General features: G+C 43.7%; 1 protein-coding gene across 2 annotated transcripts in view; it reads right to left on the bottom strand.

Moving 5' to 3' along the window:
* STK32A (serine/threonine kinase 32A) overlaps positions 1-17,580 on the bottom strand; it is an 82,888-nt gene that overhangs the window by 56,765 nt on the left and 8,543 nt on the right. For both annotated transcript variants that reach the window (XM_073355755.1, XM_073355754.1), the window contains exons 3-4: positions 6,114-6,169; positions 4,972-5,123 (exon numbers count right to left, since the gene is read on the bottom strand). In XM_073355755.1, the coding sequence (XP_073211856.1) occupies positions 4,972-5,123; positions 6,114-6,169 (208 nt within the window). The remainder of the gene's footprint in view (positions 1-4,971; positions 5,124-6,113; positions 6,170-17,580) is intronic.

Below are 17,580 nucleotides of genomic sequence, written 5' to 3'. Positions count from 1 at the left end.
AGCATGGGGAATTTCAGCCCAAACTGTTGAAGTTGGGCAAAGTTAAAAGTAACTGAAAACAAAGTTTTAGAATGAAAGTGCCAGGCAACCTTAACTACGGGTATTGTTAGCTCTGCCTACAATACGGGGAGTAAAAATGATGGCTCAAGTTACCAATACTTTCCAGATGCTGAGCAGCCAGTGCTCACAGCAGGCTCCTGAATAGAGAGATGAAAAATGCCTGCTCTCGTGCCAAGAGAGTCCCCCCCCAGGAAACAGCATGAGCAAATAGGTTGCTGAATCAGGTTCTGTCTTGCTTAAAAAGCAAAGCAGATTGCACAAACTTCAGCAACCAAACCAGGCAGCAGAGTGATGTAAATCTTCATCATATTGGAAGGCTTAAATCACTGTAAAACTGTGTGTCACAAAAAGCTCTGTAACACACACATGTGCCTCTAAGAGTGGCTGATCATGGTCACTTTTTTCCTTTTAAAAGAAGGGGTTTTTAAGTGAATGTTATGCTTGCAAGAAGTTGCAGCTGGACAAGGCAGTCCAGTGTTGGGCCACAGAACACGTACAGAACAGGCAGTAGCAGTGCAAACTTTCCTCAGAGCCTGCCCGAAAGCTGTTTTGATGGCACTACCTCTGTGGAGAGGAGGTTTCAGTCTTTGGCTCTACTGAGACTGCCAATGAGGGTTCCAGTTAGGGCAGTTTTGCGGTGTATCTACTTATCCACTAGCAACGCGGCATTATTACCATATCTGGTGTGTGACTCAGATTAGCTTTACGGAGGACAAAAAATATTCTGTTGGGAAAAAGGTCTGTAAGAGAGAAGTCCAGTGAGCAATTCAGCTGGTGCTTGTCAATGCTGCTCCATACAGGGTTCTTCAGTCTGTGCAACAGTACAGGACAACCTGGGTGTCTATGCTAAAAAAGAGAGCCAATGGCTCCTCACTAACCAATCAGCCACAAAAGTCATCTTTCCATCCGCTGATCTTGAAAGCTCTTCAGGCCTTATTTGTCAGCAGGGCTCTCAGCCAAGTTTATTTAGGTTGGGAAGTCGGATATTTCTCTTGTCTGTGTCTACTTTAGGTAATCTCTCTCCAAATCCTCGACAAAGTCCTCAGCGTGTTATGAAATTGGATCAATCCCTTTCTATCTTTCCCGCTCTGACAGCATTAGCTTAAAGAACATGGCCATTAGATCAGAGGTGCTGGAACTAAGGGTGTTGGGGGTGCACCCTCTGGCCTGAAGTGGTTTCTATCATACATAGGGTTTGCAGTTTGGTTCAATGGCTCTCAGCACCCCCACTATACGAATTGTTCCAGCACTCCTGCATGAGATGCAGATGCTTGTGATCCATCTCCTTTTTGCTATTCAGTACATAATAGGAGGTAGGTAAATCCTGTAGAATTTGGGTCATGTGGGCTGCAACACAGTGAGTAATAAAACACAGACACATTGTAATTTTTATGGTATGTGGGGAGTACTGGGCATTCCCTAGGAACTGTGTTAGGATGCCCAGAGCCACTAGCCATCATACTAGGAGTATCTGCCTCTCTCCCATCAGGGAAGAGTTTTTCTTTGTCCCCTTCTGCTGACCGGGCCACTGCTACTGCTGCTAGCTACGGGACACAAGTCCTTTAGCTCATGTGCTAGAGGCTCGTGCTTTTAGACAAGTAGTTCCTTGGTTCAAACCCTGCTTTCAGCCCAGGTGGGGTGGGTTATATATGTCCCTATCTCAGTGTAGCTGTCAGTAGTAGTAAGAACAGCAACATTTCAAATGTTTTTACTCCCTTTGGGGAGGGGTGGGAGGAGGTTGAACTAGGTAACAGAGGGAGTGGCCACCCAGTGTCCAGTGAGGGCAAGTGAGGAAGCCACCAGGACGTAGGCATGGCCTCGCTTCCCAACCAGGCAACATAGGCAAGGGGAGAAGGAGCAAACTGATTAGGCAGCTCAGGGAGTGCGTATCGCGCAGGCAGTGGGGCTGGTCTGACTGAACAGCACAGCCTAGATCCGCTGCATATTTGTGGACCTGTGCAGTTGTTTTAGGTTCAGAGTAGAACCCTAAACTCACCCTTATTTTGGGAGGCTTGGCCTACAAACCTTTCCTACAGCCCCATGCAAGATACAACAGGCATTTGTTCCCTCTTTCCAGTAATCAGGAATTGATGCCAGCAAATCTATATCAGCTAATAAAATGTTTCTATTTCTGAAATCCATTCTGGAGAACTTTACTGTTATTATTCTGCACGTACACTCAGGAGGCACTAGGGAATAACACAAAAACCTGTAAACAGGCTACTGCTGATCACTATACCCTGGTGCAGTTGTAACAAGTCACCAATGCAGTTACTTTGATGGTGCTAGGTAAAAAGTGGCAGTAAAAGCCAGGCTGTCTGGACCCCAAATACTCCTATATCTTGGAAGCCTGAGGGGGGGAAAGGCATGCCATTTCCCCAGATAACGGTGTTAAGCCCCAGCTGGTTGGTTTACTGGAAAAGCAGCATGTCATTAGCAATATGGCCTGAGCTCTGAACTGGCAGTGTACCTGCTTTTGGCTTCTCTCTGCTAATTATGACGGGCTACCCTGTCTCCTCCTATGTAGACCCAAAAAATCCTATCAAAATCAGGAAGATGACACAGCATGAAGCCATAAGGTGGTGTACAAGGCTGCACTCAAAATCACAATTAACACAACAAGTAAGGTTTGGATTTGTATAGGAATGATTAATTCACATGCATTTTCTGAGACTGGTTCCCAAGACCTTGTTAATAGTGCAGTACCAGTTGCTCAGATAGTTAGGGGATGCAGATGTTATTTACTGCTCCAGTTTAAGTAGCTCCACTGGATGTCTTCATTTATCGCATAAGGTTTCCCAAGTATCCCACAAGACAACTCTATTGATCAGCTGTGGGCAGCATCCTTCTATTGGCTATTCATGCTGGTATCTCATCAATTTGATAGAATAGCAAGCATCACCAAAACCAAGCAACCAAAATAATCCAGTGAAAAATGTGGTCCATGGTTCACAAGCAAAGCTTAGCAGTCACATTTTGGGGATGTGGCCACATGGGAGCTGGAGGTAACCATAATTACAAGAGAAATGGGAAACTCCGAGGTTTTGCTTTGGAGTGGTCTATGCATAAACATCACCTTTCATGTTGAGCTACTTGGGTTTGCATGGCTGAGTTCTGCTTTGAGTTCTCTGTCCATCAAAATTATTACATTTCACCTGCTTTAGCACTGAAACGACATATCTCAGAGGATTTCAATAAGAAACCATAAATAAACTCAGAATCATTCCAAAAATGTGTGATCTCAGTGGGTTTTGAGTTTTGAACTCAAAACTCCAAGTAACCAGGCAAGATTCCTGTGGGTTTGGGTTTTGTTTTGAATGTTTTACCCCATTCGAAAATTACCTTTACAGCTAATAAGTGTAATTACCCAGTATCCTGCAGGGACCTTCTAGTTGTATGTTATTTACCAGTGGACTCTATTAAGTTGCTATGTAATTAAAGGAAAGTCACATGATATCTAAGCCCCTGACAATTGGAAATGTTACTGATGTCCTAGTAAAATTATTACCTAGCTTTAACAGTAACAGAGCCTTATTTAAACCTTCGTTCCACTGTGCTACTGCAGGAAAACACGCTGAATCAAACGAAGATGGAGGGATTAAGATGTCTTTTATCATTGTGTTGATCAATCCCAGTGCTGATGGCTGGCAAACCACTGAAAACAGACTGTGTAGGCTGCATTGATCAAGAATGCTTAAAGGAAAGAGACTGCTTTATGCGCACATTTTCCAAGGAGAGATCTGAGTTTCTGAAATAAAATCTGAATTGTGGTGGATTTTTTTTTCTGTCACTAAATCCACCAAACAAAGGCTTTTATCTTTGCTGAATAGCATTAGTTCAGCAAATATCAATAAGGTTTTAAGACAGACTTTTGATGGCACAGAATAAACCACAAAATAGCAACTGGGAGGCAGTGGGGAGCAAAGGGAAGGACAGGAGAGATGGAGACCAACATTGATCGAGATTAAGATTGATCTACCGAGGTACTTAGTGGGCGATGCATACTTCTACCCCACTCTTTAATATTAGATTTCTGGTTATCTGCTGCCAAGAGGGAGCCAGTTTGAATAACATCCAATCCTTTCACCAAGGCTATCAATCACATTAGTGCAGGAAGTTAATGCACACTGCATTAAAAGCCAGCAATGTTTCTTTCTTCCAGTCATGGGGCTGGTGCTTGTTTAATAGCTTGAGAGGCCCAATCCTACAGAGTTGAAATCAGTGGTAGTTATCGGTGCTCTGCACCTCGCAGGATCAAGTTTCATTTATTGTAAACTGGTGTATTATAAATGCCACAGAGGAAGCAAATCGTGTCAATTTTCTAAAGACTATATTCAGCCTTTGTATGTCTGGGAAGTCAGTGATTGTCTAACCCATTTGGTATCCACCAAGGCCCTTTGGCACAAAAGGTGACTGTTTCACAGCAAAAAGAAAGCTCAGGGCAAAATCTATTGCATTTGTACTTTGCCAGGCAAGACATGGCAGCCTCCACTGTGAAAGGAATAAAACTGGAAGGAGTGGGCACCTGCTGCCTCAGGCCAGTGGGTATCTATTCAATTAAATAGGAGCTGGAAGGGGGCCCCATTATGGGAGCACCGTTTGAATCTGAGTCCAACTGTATTTCGAGCTAGAAATGGAAGCTGTTGTTTTTATCAAGGAGCTGGGTCAAATAAAACTGGGTTACGGGCAGGCAGAGATACCCCTGGAGAATAGCCACAAAAGAAACAAAAATACATCTTATAGAAACATAGCTTTTTTTATAAGCAGGGATTTAAAAAGAAACAAACCTCCTCGGTTTTCGGAGTTGCTGAGCAGTCCCAGCTGCAACTGACATTGATCAGAGCTCAGCCCCCCTGAGAGGCAGGCTCCTAATAAATGGAAAAAGGTATAAATAAAGTACTAATGACTTACCACAAATTAACCAGGAAGGGGTGTTCCAGGCCCTGCATAATCTGCAGCTCTTTGAACACATTTCTCACTTCATTACGCTCCACACACTTCTGTTTGTTCATGTATTTCATGGCGTACATTTTCTTGGTGTCATTCTTCTGTACAATGCAGACCTAAGTGAGCAAACCAAGATGTTAGCTTGGGCAGGGTAGCTGGGTGACATCTCGAAAGCAAGTTTGTGCAGGTGAAATGTGCCCTGATGAGCACCCTATTGTTAACTTCAATGAGATTCAAGTCACTGGGTCACAGCCTCATGCACTTATGATTTAACCCTGCACATCACCAGTAAGTGCTGCAGTCAATATTCATGCTAAGAAGAATGACAGAGTACAGAGTTTGTCACAGCAAAGTTGGGGTATCGCAGATTTATTAAGTAACTGACAAATCTCTTTTTTCCCATAATTATCCACCATTCATGTGTTGCATGCTGCTTCCTGACCCTCCCTTTCGCCAAGCAGGACTGTAGGATAAGAGCTGAGGGCATTCACCGAGACAGCCTCACTCCCTGCAGGCAGGACTTGTGAGTACTAGTGTGACAGCATCTCCTATCTATAAGGACCAGCACAATCTTTCTAGTGTAGCACAGCTGATCCATCAAACCTCTGGGCTTTTGGCATCTTCCAGACATGGGTTTTGTCACAGAACTCACCATACTGAAAAAACCCACAGCCCTAACAGGATGTTTAATTCCCAAAAGTGGGACTTCAAACACAGATGTTTCTCTGCTCCCTGCAGTGCTGCTCTCGGAGAATCATAATGCTTTGTCAAAGAGACACCAGGATGCTCAAGTGGGCTTTGGTGGGGGAGTCTCCCTTCAGAGGATGTTTACCCATCTAACATAATGAAATTCAGCTGATTGGGTTTATCATTAACTTCAGTTTAATATCTTGTAATAGGATTTGTGGTTTCCAAATGGATGACAAGTCAAACTTAGAGACTCTTCCTGGATTATTAGGAGCTGAAGTTCAGGTCAAATCTCATCGACAAGCAATATTCCATTACTCTGCAATAAGCTCTGAAATTTAAGCTCTCTAATGTGCCCATTACTTGGCTAGCTACAGTCTCTGTTGAGAACACAGTAGTTTTACTCTTGAGGAGCTTACCTTTCCAAAGCTGCCTTTCCCAATGGCTCGCAAAATTTCAAAGTGGTCGAAGGTCACTGCAGGAAACAACATATGTTCATAAGTTCAGTGTTTGAGCTGCAATTTGATTATGTAATTTCCCCCTCCCCGAACTGAGACTGTTAATAAAAATGGAGGATTTCCAAGCGATATGCTGCTCCGGTTGCTGATGGACAGTAGGGGCACCACCCACAGTATGCTATTCATGTTATTCCCCATTTGGCTGTAAAAGCAAGTTCCTGGGGCAGGAAATGTCCATTCTTCAATGGCGTACAGGCAGGAAACCATCAAAAAAATGCTTTCACATCACCTCAACTATTGAGCTATGGGAGCCTGATCTTGCTCCCGCTGAAGTCAACTGCAAAAACATCCACTGAGTCCACTCCATCAAAGATCTACGCACTTTGATGGTTGTGAAATAAGCACCACCTGGCTCAGGAGCCTAGGTACAGAAGGTTCTTCTTGTGCTTTAGATTACTATTCTGTTGAACTACTAATAAAAACCATCAACCCCAAAAGTTGGAAAATCTTCTGTCACCCAGAATCAAGACTGTTTGGTCTCTGCAAAGTAGGGGAAAGCCCAGCCCCATTCATGCAGCTTTATGGAATGTGAACTCTAGTTAAAAGAAGGAAACTATTTCATTCTCCATTGGGACCTCTGAACAGAGATGGGTTCCTGGGATATTCTCTCCCTTCTGTGAATGCTGGGCAGGTGACTCTCATTCACACTAACTGGAACGATCTGTTCACATCAAGCATTTGTGATCAACCAGTGTGCTAGGCTATGTCCCAGCTGAAGCAAGAAAGGGATTTGCACATGAACAGCAGATCAAAGCAAAGAGGCAGATTAACTGTTTTGGGTTCAAACCCTGCCACCCAGGTCCTTCAATTGGAAATTGAGTGTGATCAGCAGTCAAGACAAGGCACCATAACTGTAATTTCTAAGTTGCAGAATTTGAATTCAACTAGTGCCATGTCAAGACCTGTATGAAGCAACACCCCGAGGTCCCACAGCACTATACCATACAGCCATTAGCCAGAAAAGATCATAATTGGGAATCCATTCCTTATACCAGCCACTGCTTTAAAGCAACTTAAACCTCACTATGTGGTTAATTTGAGGCACCAAATCAAAGCTACTGGTAGATTTCTAACAACACATTAGCCTTAATTACTGTGACCCCAGAACCATCAGGCACCACCGAAGTGATGGGCCTGAAATCAGAGTTAATTTGTCTCGTCCATTGCTTTATTTCCAGTCAATTAGTGAGTGGATGTGAGGGGACCACGTGTCTGACCTGCTTTGCTGAAAACCCGTTCTGAGTGGAACAATAAAGGCCAGTGAGAACGTCCTTGATGGACTGAAAGTGACAGAGAGCGAGACACCGTATTACTCCTTCGCGCCAGCTTTTCCCTTACAGTTGCATCACTAGCTAGGCAGCAGGTTACATTCTAAACTGTTCATTGCTTTAATAATAAAACTGCAGCACCGGGGTCAGACAATGACATGTTTGTAAAAAAGAGTCATTTCTGTACATTATACAGAGAGTTAGTTTTGCTGGGTTGACAGCCCTAGATGCCAGCGTCCATTGTTTATCCACAGAACAAGGACAACATAGGCAACAGCAGCAGTGCAAGCTTTCCCCACACAGCTCTATCAACATGAGCCTTTCCTAGAGGCTGAGAGGACAGTTTAGTCTCCATGCCCCATTTAATCAATGGCCTCGCTGCTGAGGTTGACAGCAAGGGAGCCAATTAGTATCAGATGTAGTGGGCCTGCCAGCAAAAGCACCTGTTGTGATGGTGGGCGTTTTATTAATTACTTTTGAAGACAACTGGTCCCATACTGCTCAGCACTGTGCTCTGGGAGCGTACATATGGAGGCTTGACCATGAGCAATAGGAAGAAATTGGAGAGACAGCTGCTCCGTGCAGCCTCTTCTATTCCCAGTTCAGAGCTGATCAACAGAGGGAGGGATAAAGGCATAGGCATGAACCAATGGACACTGAAAAGTCTTCTGGTTTCATGCACATGGTGCACCAACTCATGCACAGTGAGTACCCACAGGGACCAGCACTCAACAAAGAGTTGCATTCTGCTGCCACCATACAGGGATCAAACCAGTATGGTCCTCATCATTTACCGGGCACACCTAATCGCTCTACGAGAAACAGTCCGCACCTGAAAGGCTTCAGTCTAAATACACATTGCCATTTCATAGTCTGAAGGCTTCTCTCCTCTATAATGGCACTCCACCTGAATTCCACTTTGAATTTTAAGTGAAATCAAAGTGAAAGAGCTTGCCTTAAAAACCAAAATAAATTGCACCTGGCTTACAACTAAAATACGTCTGGTCCAGGAAGATTAAGCTTCATTAACTGCTTACAATAGGATTTGTCCTAAGGGAGTTGGGAGTCCAGCTCCCTAAGGTCCCTTTGAAAATCACTGCCTAGATGTCTCATCAGAGCTAGAGAGGAGCACAAAACCAAACCCCATATTCCAGAGTTAATTTGGGAAGACAGAGTGGGGGTATTCTCAGGCTCCATCCACAATCAAAGCTCCAACCACCCCAATTTCAGAGGATTTACAGCAGGTTTAAGTGCAACCAAGGAAGCCATCCCAGGCTCCCTAGGTGCCCAGGTTCACCCTCAGTGACGACACCCTCTAATGGTGGGAAATGACCCACCTTGATTATCACTAAAAAAGGTTCCCCCTTCCCCCTCCCCCCCGCCCTCCTGCTGGTAATAGCTCACCTTAAGTGATCACTCTGGTTACAGTGTGTACGGTAACACTCATTGTTTCATGTTCTCTATGTGTATAAATCTCCCCACTGTATTTTCCACTGAATGCATCCGATGAAGTGAGCTGTAGCTCACGAAAGCGTATGCTCAAATAAATTTGTTAGTCTCTAACATGCCAGAAGTCCTCCTTTTCTTTTTGCGAATACAGACTAACACGGCTGCTACTCTGAAACCTGTCGCTAAGTAACATGACACTTCTGATTTCATTAGGGATGCTCATTGTTTCTTACCTATCATTCTAGCCTCTCACACTGGGCTAATCCAAAAAACTCAGTCATACATGGACATGTGACTTGCCCATATGACTCCAAAACTCCATTTTGTAGCTGGATTCTACACAGGGGGAGGATGGGGTGTCCACCCACAGGAGAAAATCTATTTAGACCCCTGGGAGACCATTCCATTTGGTCTGGCTGAAGAGTGAGCCTCTCCACCCCCAAGGATACCTGAAAGAAACTGGAACAAAGGACACTACCACTATGGATGTAGAAGCCCTCTACACCAACATTCAACACAAAGATGGACTACAAGCCGTTAAGAACACTATCCCTGATAATGTCACGGCTAACTTGGTGGCTGAACTTTGTGACTTTGTCCTTACCCATAACTATTTTACATTTGGGGACAATGAATACCTTCAGATCAGCGGCACTGCTATAGGTACCCGCATGGCCCCACAGCATGCCAACATTTTTATGGCTGACTTAGCAACGCTTCCTCAGCTCTCGTCCCCTAACGCCCCTACTCTACTTGCACTATATTGATGACATCTTCATCATCTGGACCCATGGAAAAGAAGCCCTTGAGGAATTCCACCATGATTTCAACAATTTCCATCCCACCATCAACCTCAGCCTGGTCCAGTCCACACAGGAGATCCACTTCCTGGACACTACAGTGCTAATAAACGATGGTCACATAAACAGCACCCTATACCAGAAACCTACTGACCGCTATTCCTACCTACATGCCTCCAACTTTCACCCTGACCACACCACACGATCCATCGTCTACAGCCAAGCTCTACAATACAGCCGCATTTGCTCCAACCCCTCAGACAGAGGCAAACACCTACAAGATCTCTATCAAGCATTCTTACAACTACAATACCCACCTGCGGAAGTGAAGAAACAGATTGATAAAGCCAGAAGAGTTCCCAGAAGTCACCTACTACAGGACAGGCCTAACAAAGAAAATAACAGAACGCCACTAGCCGTCAACTTCAGCCCCCAACTAAAACCCCTCCAACGCATTATTAAGGATCTACAACCTATCCTGAAGGATGACCCAACACTCTCACAAATTTTGGGAGACAGGCCAGTCCTTGCCTTCAGACAGCCGCCCAACCTGAAGCAAATACTCACCAGCAACCACATACCACACAACAGAACCACTAACCCAGGAACCTATCCTTGCAACAAAGCCCATTGCCAACGGTGCCCACATATCTATTCAGGGGACACCATCACAGGGCCTAATAACATCAGCCACACTATCAGAGGCTCGTTCACCTGCACATCCACCAATGTGATATATGCCATCATGTGCCAGCAATGCCCCTCTGCCATGTACACTGGTCAAACTGGACAGTCTCTACGTAAAAGAATAAATGGACACAAATCAGATGTCAAGAATTATAACATTCATAAACCAGTCGGAGAACACTTCAATCTCTCTGGTCACGCGATTACAGACATGAAAGTTGCTATATTACAACAAAAAAACTTCAAATACAGACTCCAGCGAGAAACTGTTGAATTGGAATTCATTTGCAAATTGGATACAATTATCTTAGGCTTGAACAGAGACTGGGAGTGGCTAAGTCATTATGCAAGGTAACCTATTTCCCCTTGTTTTTTCCTACCCCCCCTCCCCCCCGTTCTTGTTAAACGTTCTTGTTAAACCCTGGATTTGTGCTGGAAATGGCCCACCTTGATTATCATACACATTGTAAGGAGAGTGGTCACTTTAGATAAGCTATTACCAGCAGGAGAGTGGGGTGAGAGGAGGTATTTTTTCATGCTTTGTGTGTATATAAAAAGATCTTCTACACTTTCCACAGTATGCATCCAATGAAGTGAGCTGTAGCTCACGAAAGCTTATGCTCAAATAAATTGGTTAGTCTCTAAGGTGCCACAAGTACTCCTTTTCTTTTTGCAAATACAGACTAACACGGCTGTTACTCTGAAACCTGTAACTACAGGGTTGTGAGTGATTACTGGACTCAGACTAGAAGGAAACTAGTCTGTAAAAGGAAGCTTACTGGGTGAGGATTTTATCTGTATTGAGTTTTATTACCATACTAGACTTAGACTTGCGTGTTTTATTTTATTTTGCTTGGTAATACACTTTGTTCTGTCTGTTACCACTTGGAACCACTTAAATCCTACTTTCTGTATTTAATAAAATCACTTTTTACTTACTAACTAACCCAGAGTATATATTAATACCTGGAGGTGTTGGGGGGGGGGCAGAAACAGCTGTGCACCTCTATCAGTGTTATAGAGGGCGAACAATTTATGAGTTTACCCTTATAAGCTTTATACAGGGTATAACAGATTTATTTGGGGTTTGGACCCCATTGGGAGTTGGGCATCTGAGCGTTAAAGACAGGCACCCTTCTTAAATTGCTTTCAGTTATGTCTGCAGCTTTGGGGCATGTGGTTCAGACCCTGGGTCTGTGCTGGAGCAGACTGGAGTGTCTGGCTCAGCAAGACAGGGTGCTGGTGTCCCAAGCTGGCAGGGAAAGCAGGGGCAGAAGTAGTCTTGGCACATCAGTTGGCAGTTCCCAAGGGAGTTTCTGTGATCCAACCCATGACACACATCACAAAAAACACCCCTACAATTGGAAATAACCAACCTATGTGTTCGAAGTTTTAGCAGAGAGGCCAAGGAATGGGTGGGCTTGGAAACAGGGAGGGATTTTCATTATTTACGTGTAATACGGTAGTGCCTAGAGACCCCCAACTGAGATAAGGGCCTGTTGTGCTAGGTACTATACATACAGATAGTACAATACAGTCCACACAGGTACACAATCTTGTGTTAGTGGAGCTTGCACTAGCATGCTAAAAATAGCTGTGTAGACATTGCGACTTGGGCTGGAGCTCAGGCTCTCAAGCCTGGGGGGTCGGGTGTGAGCCCCGCTACCACAAGCCTGTGGACCTAGGCTGAGAGCTAGAGACTCCCAGCTGCAGTATAGACATGCCCTAAGTGACTTGTTCAAGGTCACATAGGAAGGTTGTAGCAGAGCAGGGAACTACACCCAGCTCTCCAGAGCCCCAGTCTAGTGACTTCACATCTCTGTTCTGCAAAATTCATCATTTTGACTGGGTGGGTATTCTCAAGCCACTCGTATTCTTAGCAAAACTGAAGACCTTTTAGAATAATTAAATACTGAACTATCACAATACAGAAACTCTGCTAAATGACTGCACAAGTAGATACAACTCTATAGGTGCATGCATTTGGATGCATGTTATTTATACTCACATCTTTCTTACAAATAGATGTTTATTTCCTGAACAACAGGAGTAACGATGTATTGTTATGTGTCACCGTTTGACAAATGTACATTCCATCATACAGGAAATATTAAAAAGATCCCTTTGTGAATGAAACCCCAGAAGAGAGACGCCATTAAGGAATTCTGGTTACTCGTTAGGAATTATCAGAATGGAAAATCCTCCCCTTTATCAACCAAGTTATTTACAGAATGCCCTTCCCAGCACAATGGATCCCTGGGTGCTGTTAAAAGCAAAATAAAAAACCCATGAGGATATTACGATAACAAAATGGTACGGGTTGCTGGAGTGAGTAAAAGTCATATACAATACTGGTTTGTCACTGTGGCTTGACAGTGGGACTCTTACTGTACAACAGACCCAGGTAAGGAACAATTCACATTATTTTATCATCAGCTGAGCAGTGAGTGTGCTTGGTGCAGCACAGAAAGTGATGAGACTGTAGAGTCAGATTCAGATCTGTTACATATGTATAATATTTATATTACATTAGCCCCAGGAGGCTTGGTCAGGATCAGAATCCTGTTGTGCTAGGTGCAAAAAACAAGAGACAATGCCTTCCCCAAAACAAGTCCCAGAAATATGTACTCCAAGTCCTGCGCTAATTGCTAATCAACAAACATGGAACTTGCCAGGCTACTGAGCACACACAATGAACGTCCTCGTAAAAGTCTTTCAAACCACCATTTTAATGTATTCATGGGGTCACCAGCACCTTTCTTCTTTAAACGTCTTGGCATCTGGCACCGGGTACTAATTGACATTTATCACTGATGTTGTCAGGCTAGCAGTACCAAGGGATACATTATTAATGCTATTTAGGCCAATGTACAGAATGAGCTATTTCTAGAGATAGAAACAAACAGACGGGTTTCTTCTGAATGAGTCCATTAGTTAAACAACACAAAACACAAACAAATCAAACCCCCTTTCCTCCACCCACGAGCTCAATAAAAAATGACCTTGTTTTAAAAGAACTTCATCCAGAAACCTTTCAAATACTTGACTCTTTATCATCTGCCTCTACAGTTAGTTGATGCTTTTGGAATGATGATGATCCAGGAATATAATATTTGTCCAACAATCAGTGCCTGATTTCAGGTCAAAGTCCGTAACGCTCCTCTCTCCAGAAGTATGTAACATTCCTCTCTCCAATAGTGACTGAACAGTAGTTATTGATCTTCACTAAGGGTTCCCTACGCTATGAAACAGTCTCCCAGCCAAATCCTTTCCTCTCTAGCTCTCTGCTGACTTCTTGTCCACTCCCAACAACATGCTTTTCCAAATCTCCCCAGGGACTACAGGAGTGATCAATCTAGGTACCAGTAATTATCCATCCATCTGTGATGGGCTGCCCCCCCTTTCAGGGTGCCACCTGATATATTGGGGTACCACTGAGCCCACCTGTTCCACCAGCCTGGGCTCCTTCACCTGTCCTGCTAAACCAAAGCCCTCAAAACTGTATTGTCTTGCACTGCACAGAAATCTGTACAGAGTATACTCATGAAAATCACCCCCTCCCTCAATGTGGAGGAAGATATGCACAGCTTTTTGCTCCCCAGTTATGAATTGCACTAACAGGTTTACAGAAAACAAAAACAAGTTTATTCACTACAAATGATAGATTTTAAGTGATTATAAGGGTTAGCAAACAGATCAAAGCAGATTACAGAGCAAATAAAACAAACACACACACACGAATCTCAATATATTAAAAAAACTGGTTACAAGTAGTAATTTCTCACCTTAAATGCTGTTTTAGGCATTTTTTTTCACAAGCAGGACACCTTTTCTAGCCTGGGCTCAGCTCTTCTCCCCCCCCCCCAAGTCCTTGTTTCTTAGGGTATGTCTTCACTACCAACGTTAAAGCGCTGGAAGAAACCCACCCCCACAAGGGGAGAAGCTACCAGCACTGGGAACACAGCTACCAGTGCTGTAGCGCTGTCTACACTGCCACTTTACAGTGCTGAAACTTGCATCGCTCAGGGGGTTGTTTTTTCACACCCCAGAGTGAGAAAGTTGCAGAGCTGTAAAGTGGCAGTGTAGACAAGGCCTTAGATCACGGGTTCTCAAACTGGGCTTGGGACCCCTCAGAGGGTTGCGAGGTTATTACTTGGGGGGTTGTGAGCTGTCAACCTCCACCCTAAACCCCACTTTGCCTCCAGCATTTATAATGCTGTTAAATATATAAAAAAGTGTTTTTAATTTGGGGGGGGGTCACACTCAGAGGCTTCCTATGTGAAAGGGGTCACCAGTACAAAAGTGAGATCCACTGCCTTAGATGTTCTCCGCAGTCATCCTGGGCAGGGATTCAGTGAAGAATGGATGACCAAGATTAACTCATTTCCCATATGGCAGGAATACTTTGTTTCCCAGTTTGGTCCCCACCCCCTATTAGTGGAAAAGTACCAGTAGGCCAAGATGGGATCCAGTACCAGGTGACATGATCACATGACCCTGCAGAGTCAAAGCAGTATCCCAGGAAGCTTCTCAGGAAGGTGGGAGATTAGTAAATTCAAAGTCCTATTGTTCTCCCTAAAAGCCCATCCAGGCTGATTGCATTTTGTCTGGTGGGCGTTCCCCAGATGCAAACACTTTTGTAATTGATACACAGTCAATATTCCTAACTTTGGATACAAGAATGATACATGCATTGTGATACAGGCAGGCCAGGGAGCAGTGGGAGAGTGCTAGAGGGCAAATACATAAAATCAAGGCTAATTAAGGTGTGGTTCCCTGTAGACTAGGGAAGGTGGCTTGCAGGTTAATTGGAGCACCTGCAGTCAATTAAGGCCCTGTTAGGAACCTAATAAACCCCCCTGCTTCAGGTATACAGAGGAAGAGGAGAGGACTGGAGCTTAGAGGTGTGCTGTGAGACTTGGAAAATCAGAGACCCAAAATAAGGGGGATCCTGCCCAGTAGGGGAGGGAGACAGATTTCCTTCCCCAGCATCTAAGGACTGCAAGTACCCTACCCAAGGGGGAAGAGAGTAAGAACCCACAGGGGTTGAAAGGGGCTGGGGCTCAGAGTGAGGAGCAAACCCAGACCCCTTCCCTCCTTTACCAGCTTCCTGGGCCACTAGTGAGGCCATTTATGCCCCAAGAACAGAGGCAAGGGGGTGGTATTTTAGCTTCCCACCAAGAAAAGCAAGGACCCACCAGCCTAAAATCGGTCATTTGTCAGAGCATAGAAATAGGATAATCATATTCAGTAAATCATAACCTTTCCAATGATATCTCACAAGACCCAACTGGCATAAAACACATCTTAATTATGCTATATTCATATCATAACACTATCTCTATGAAAAATATGGGGCATAGTGTCATATTATCCATTTTTAATCTTCCTAGGGTGCAGGGCTGGATATCAGGCCATCGTTTGCTAACCACATGAAAAGTCAATGTTGTAAAATGATGAATGATTCACCCTTAAATCCATTAGTTTGAGTTTTTGCCCTGAATTCAGTGTTTCTCCTTATTCCTCATCTCTAACCTGATTTGCTTGGGATTATCCTACATCTCCACGATCTCCTACTCTGTGAAACTGCGTTCAGTGTACCTATTTTTTGGTTCAGCCATGCCTTGGACTGAACATTTACAAAGTGATTTTCAAAATTAGGTGCATGGGAAAAATGCATGCATAATTGTGCACCTTATTTGTGCTAGCAATGAATATGTCGGGTACCTGCTTGAACATACAGCCAGCAGCATACCTAAGGGTCCATCTGCATACTCTCTTTCTCAATCTATGTATGCAATCAGAACCACTGCATATCCCAGTTAGCCATGCAATTCAACATGCATTCTAATGGGGTGTATATTATTGCAAAAAATGACATTGACATTTTGTGGCCCATCACATTTTCCATGCCTCAGCTTCAATTTTATGGCAGGTGAGTCCTTAATGGAAGGTGGGATCTGAGGACCAGTTTATGGCAAGGACTGTCAACCCCTGGTCCATAAAACACTTACTGTTTGTCCACAGAGTTTGGCAGGTATGTGATGCTGGCTTTCATTGTTTGCAGCTGCTACTTTGCATTAAGAGTCCCAAAGCATATATTAAATGCTTTCCTAATATCACTTGTCCATGTCAGTAAAGGCCATAGCTAACACAGGGATTGGAAATAGGGAAGAGACAGTCCATAAGATCAGAAATGAGAGGGTAAGTGTCCATGAGATGTCTGTATTAAGGCATGGGCCACACAATGAAAGTTTGAGAACCTCTGTGTTATAAGAATCACTTTCCTACAGTTGTGATAGGTGCCAGACAAATCGCTGAGAGCTAGATTCTGCCACTCTTACTCATGCTGAGTAGTACATTACTCCAGAAACAGACCTACTGAAATCAAGGTAACTACTCACAGAGTAATGTACTACTCTGGTGTGTGAGTAAGGGTGACAGAATCTGTCCTTAAATAAATACAATTTATAGGCAAGTCATTGGATTTAAGTACTTGCCAAGAGTAATTTATCACGCAATTGACATTCAGGGTCTTTCAACAGCTCTCCTGTTAACTGAGCCCAAAAACATTTGCAGGAGAATATATCTGAGCAAGCAATTACCTGATGTGCAGATGCAATTAGGACCCAATACTGTGAGATGCTGAGTTCCTCCGCACCTTGAGCTCCTAATGACTTCAAGGAATATTTTTTTTATAGTGCCCCAAAGTTGCTGGGCCCTTTACAGCACAAACACACAGTGCCTGCCAGAAAGGACTTACAACACAGAAGTGGTGATGCTACATCTCCATGATGTTAAGGTTAACAAACAGCACAGAGAGGATGGGAGGAGGTAGAACAAAGGTTACAGCAATGAGGCAATCCAAAGCCATATTGTCTTTCTATTGGCTTCAGTAGGCTGAAGATCAGATCCTCAATGAGACTCAGTGAAAACAAGAACCAACTAATAAACTCCTTTTAAATAACATTATCAAGCATGAGTTAACCTGACAACTAGTAGCTCTGATAGTCTGTTCATTTAAAGATAGTTTTGAATGCTTATTTTATATGAACATTAGACTTATGGGATTCATGCAGATTGTCAAACAACTATCTGCACTTGGCATTAAGTATTACCATTATCATCTATTTGTATTGTGATAATGCCCATAGATCACAATCA

This window comes from Lepidochelys kempii, chromosome 8, assembly GCF_965140265.1.
Source record: "Lepidochelys kempii isolate rLepKem1 chromosome 8, rLepKem1.hap2, whole genome shotgun sequence".
NCBI classification, from domain to species: domain Eukaryota; kingdom Metazoa; phylum Chordata; order Testudines; family Cheloniidae; genus Lepidochelys; species Lepidochelys kempii.
Note: the sequence above shows the minus strand (reverse complement) of the source record. Positions and strands in the feature narration are given on the sequence as shown.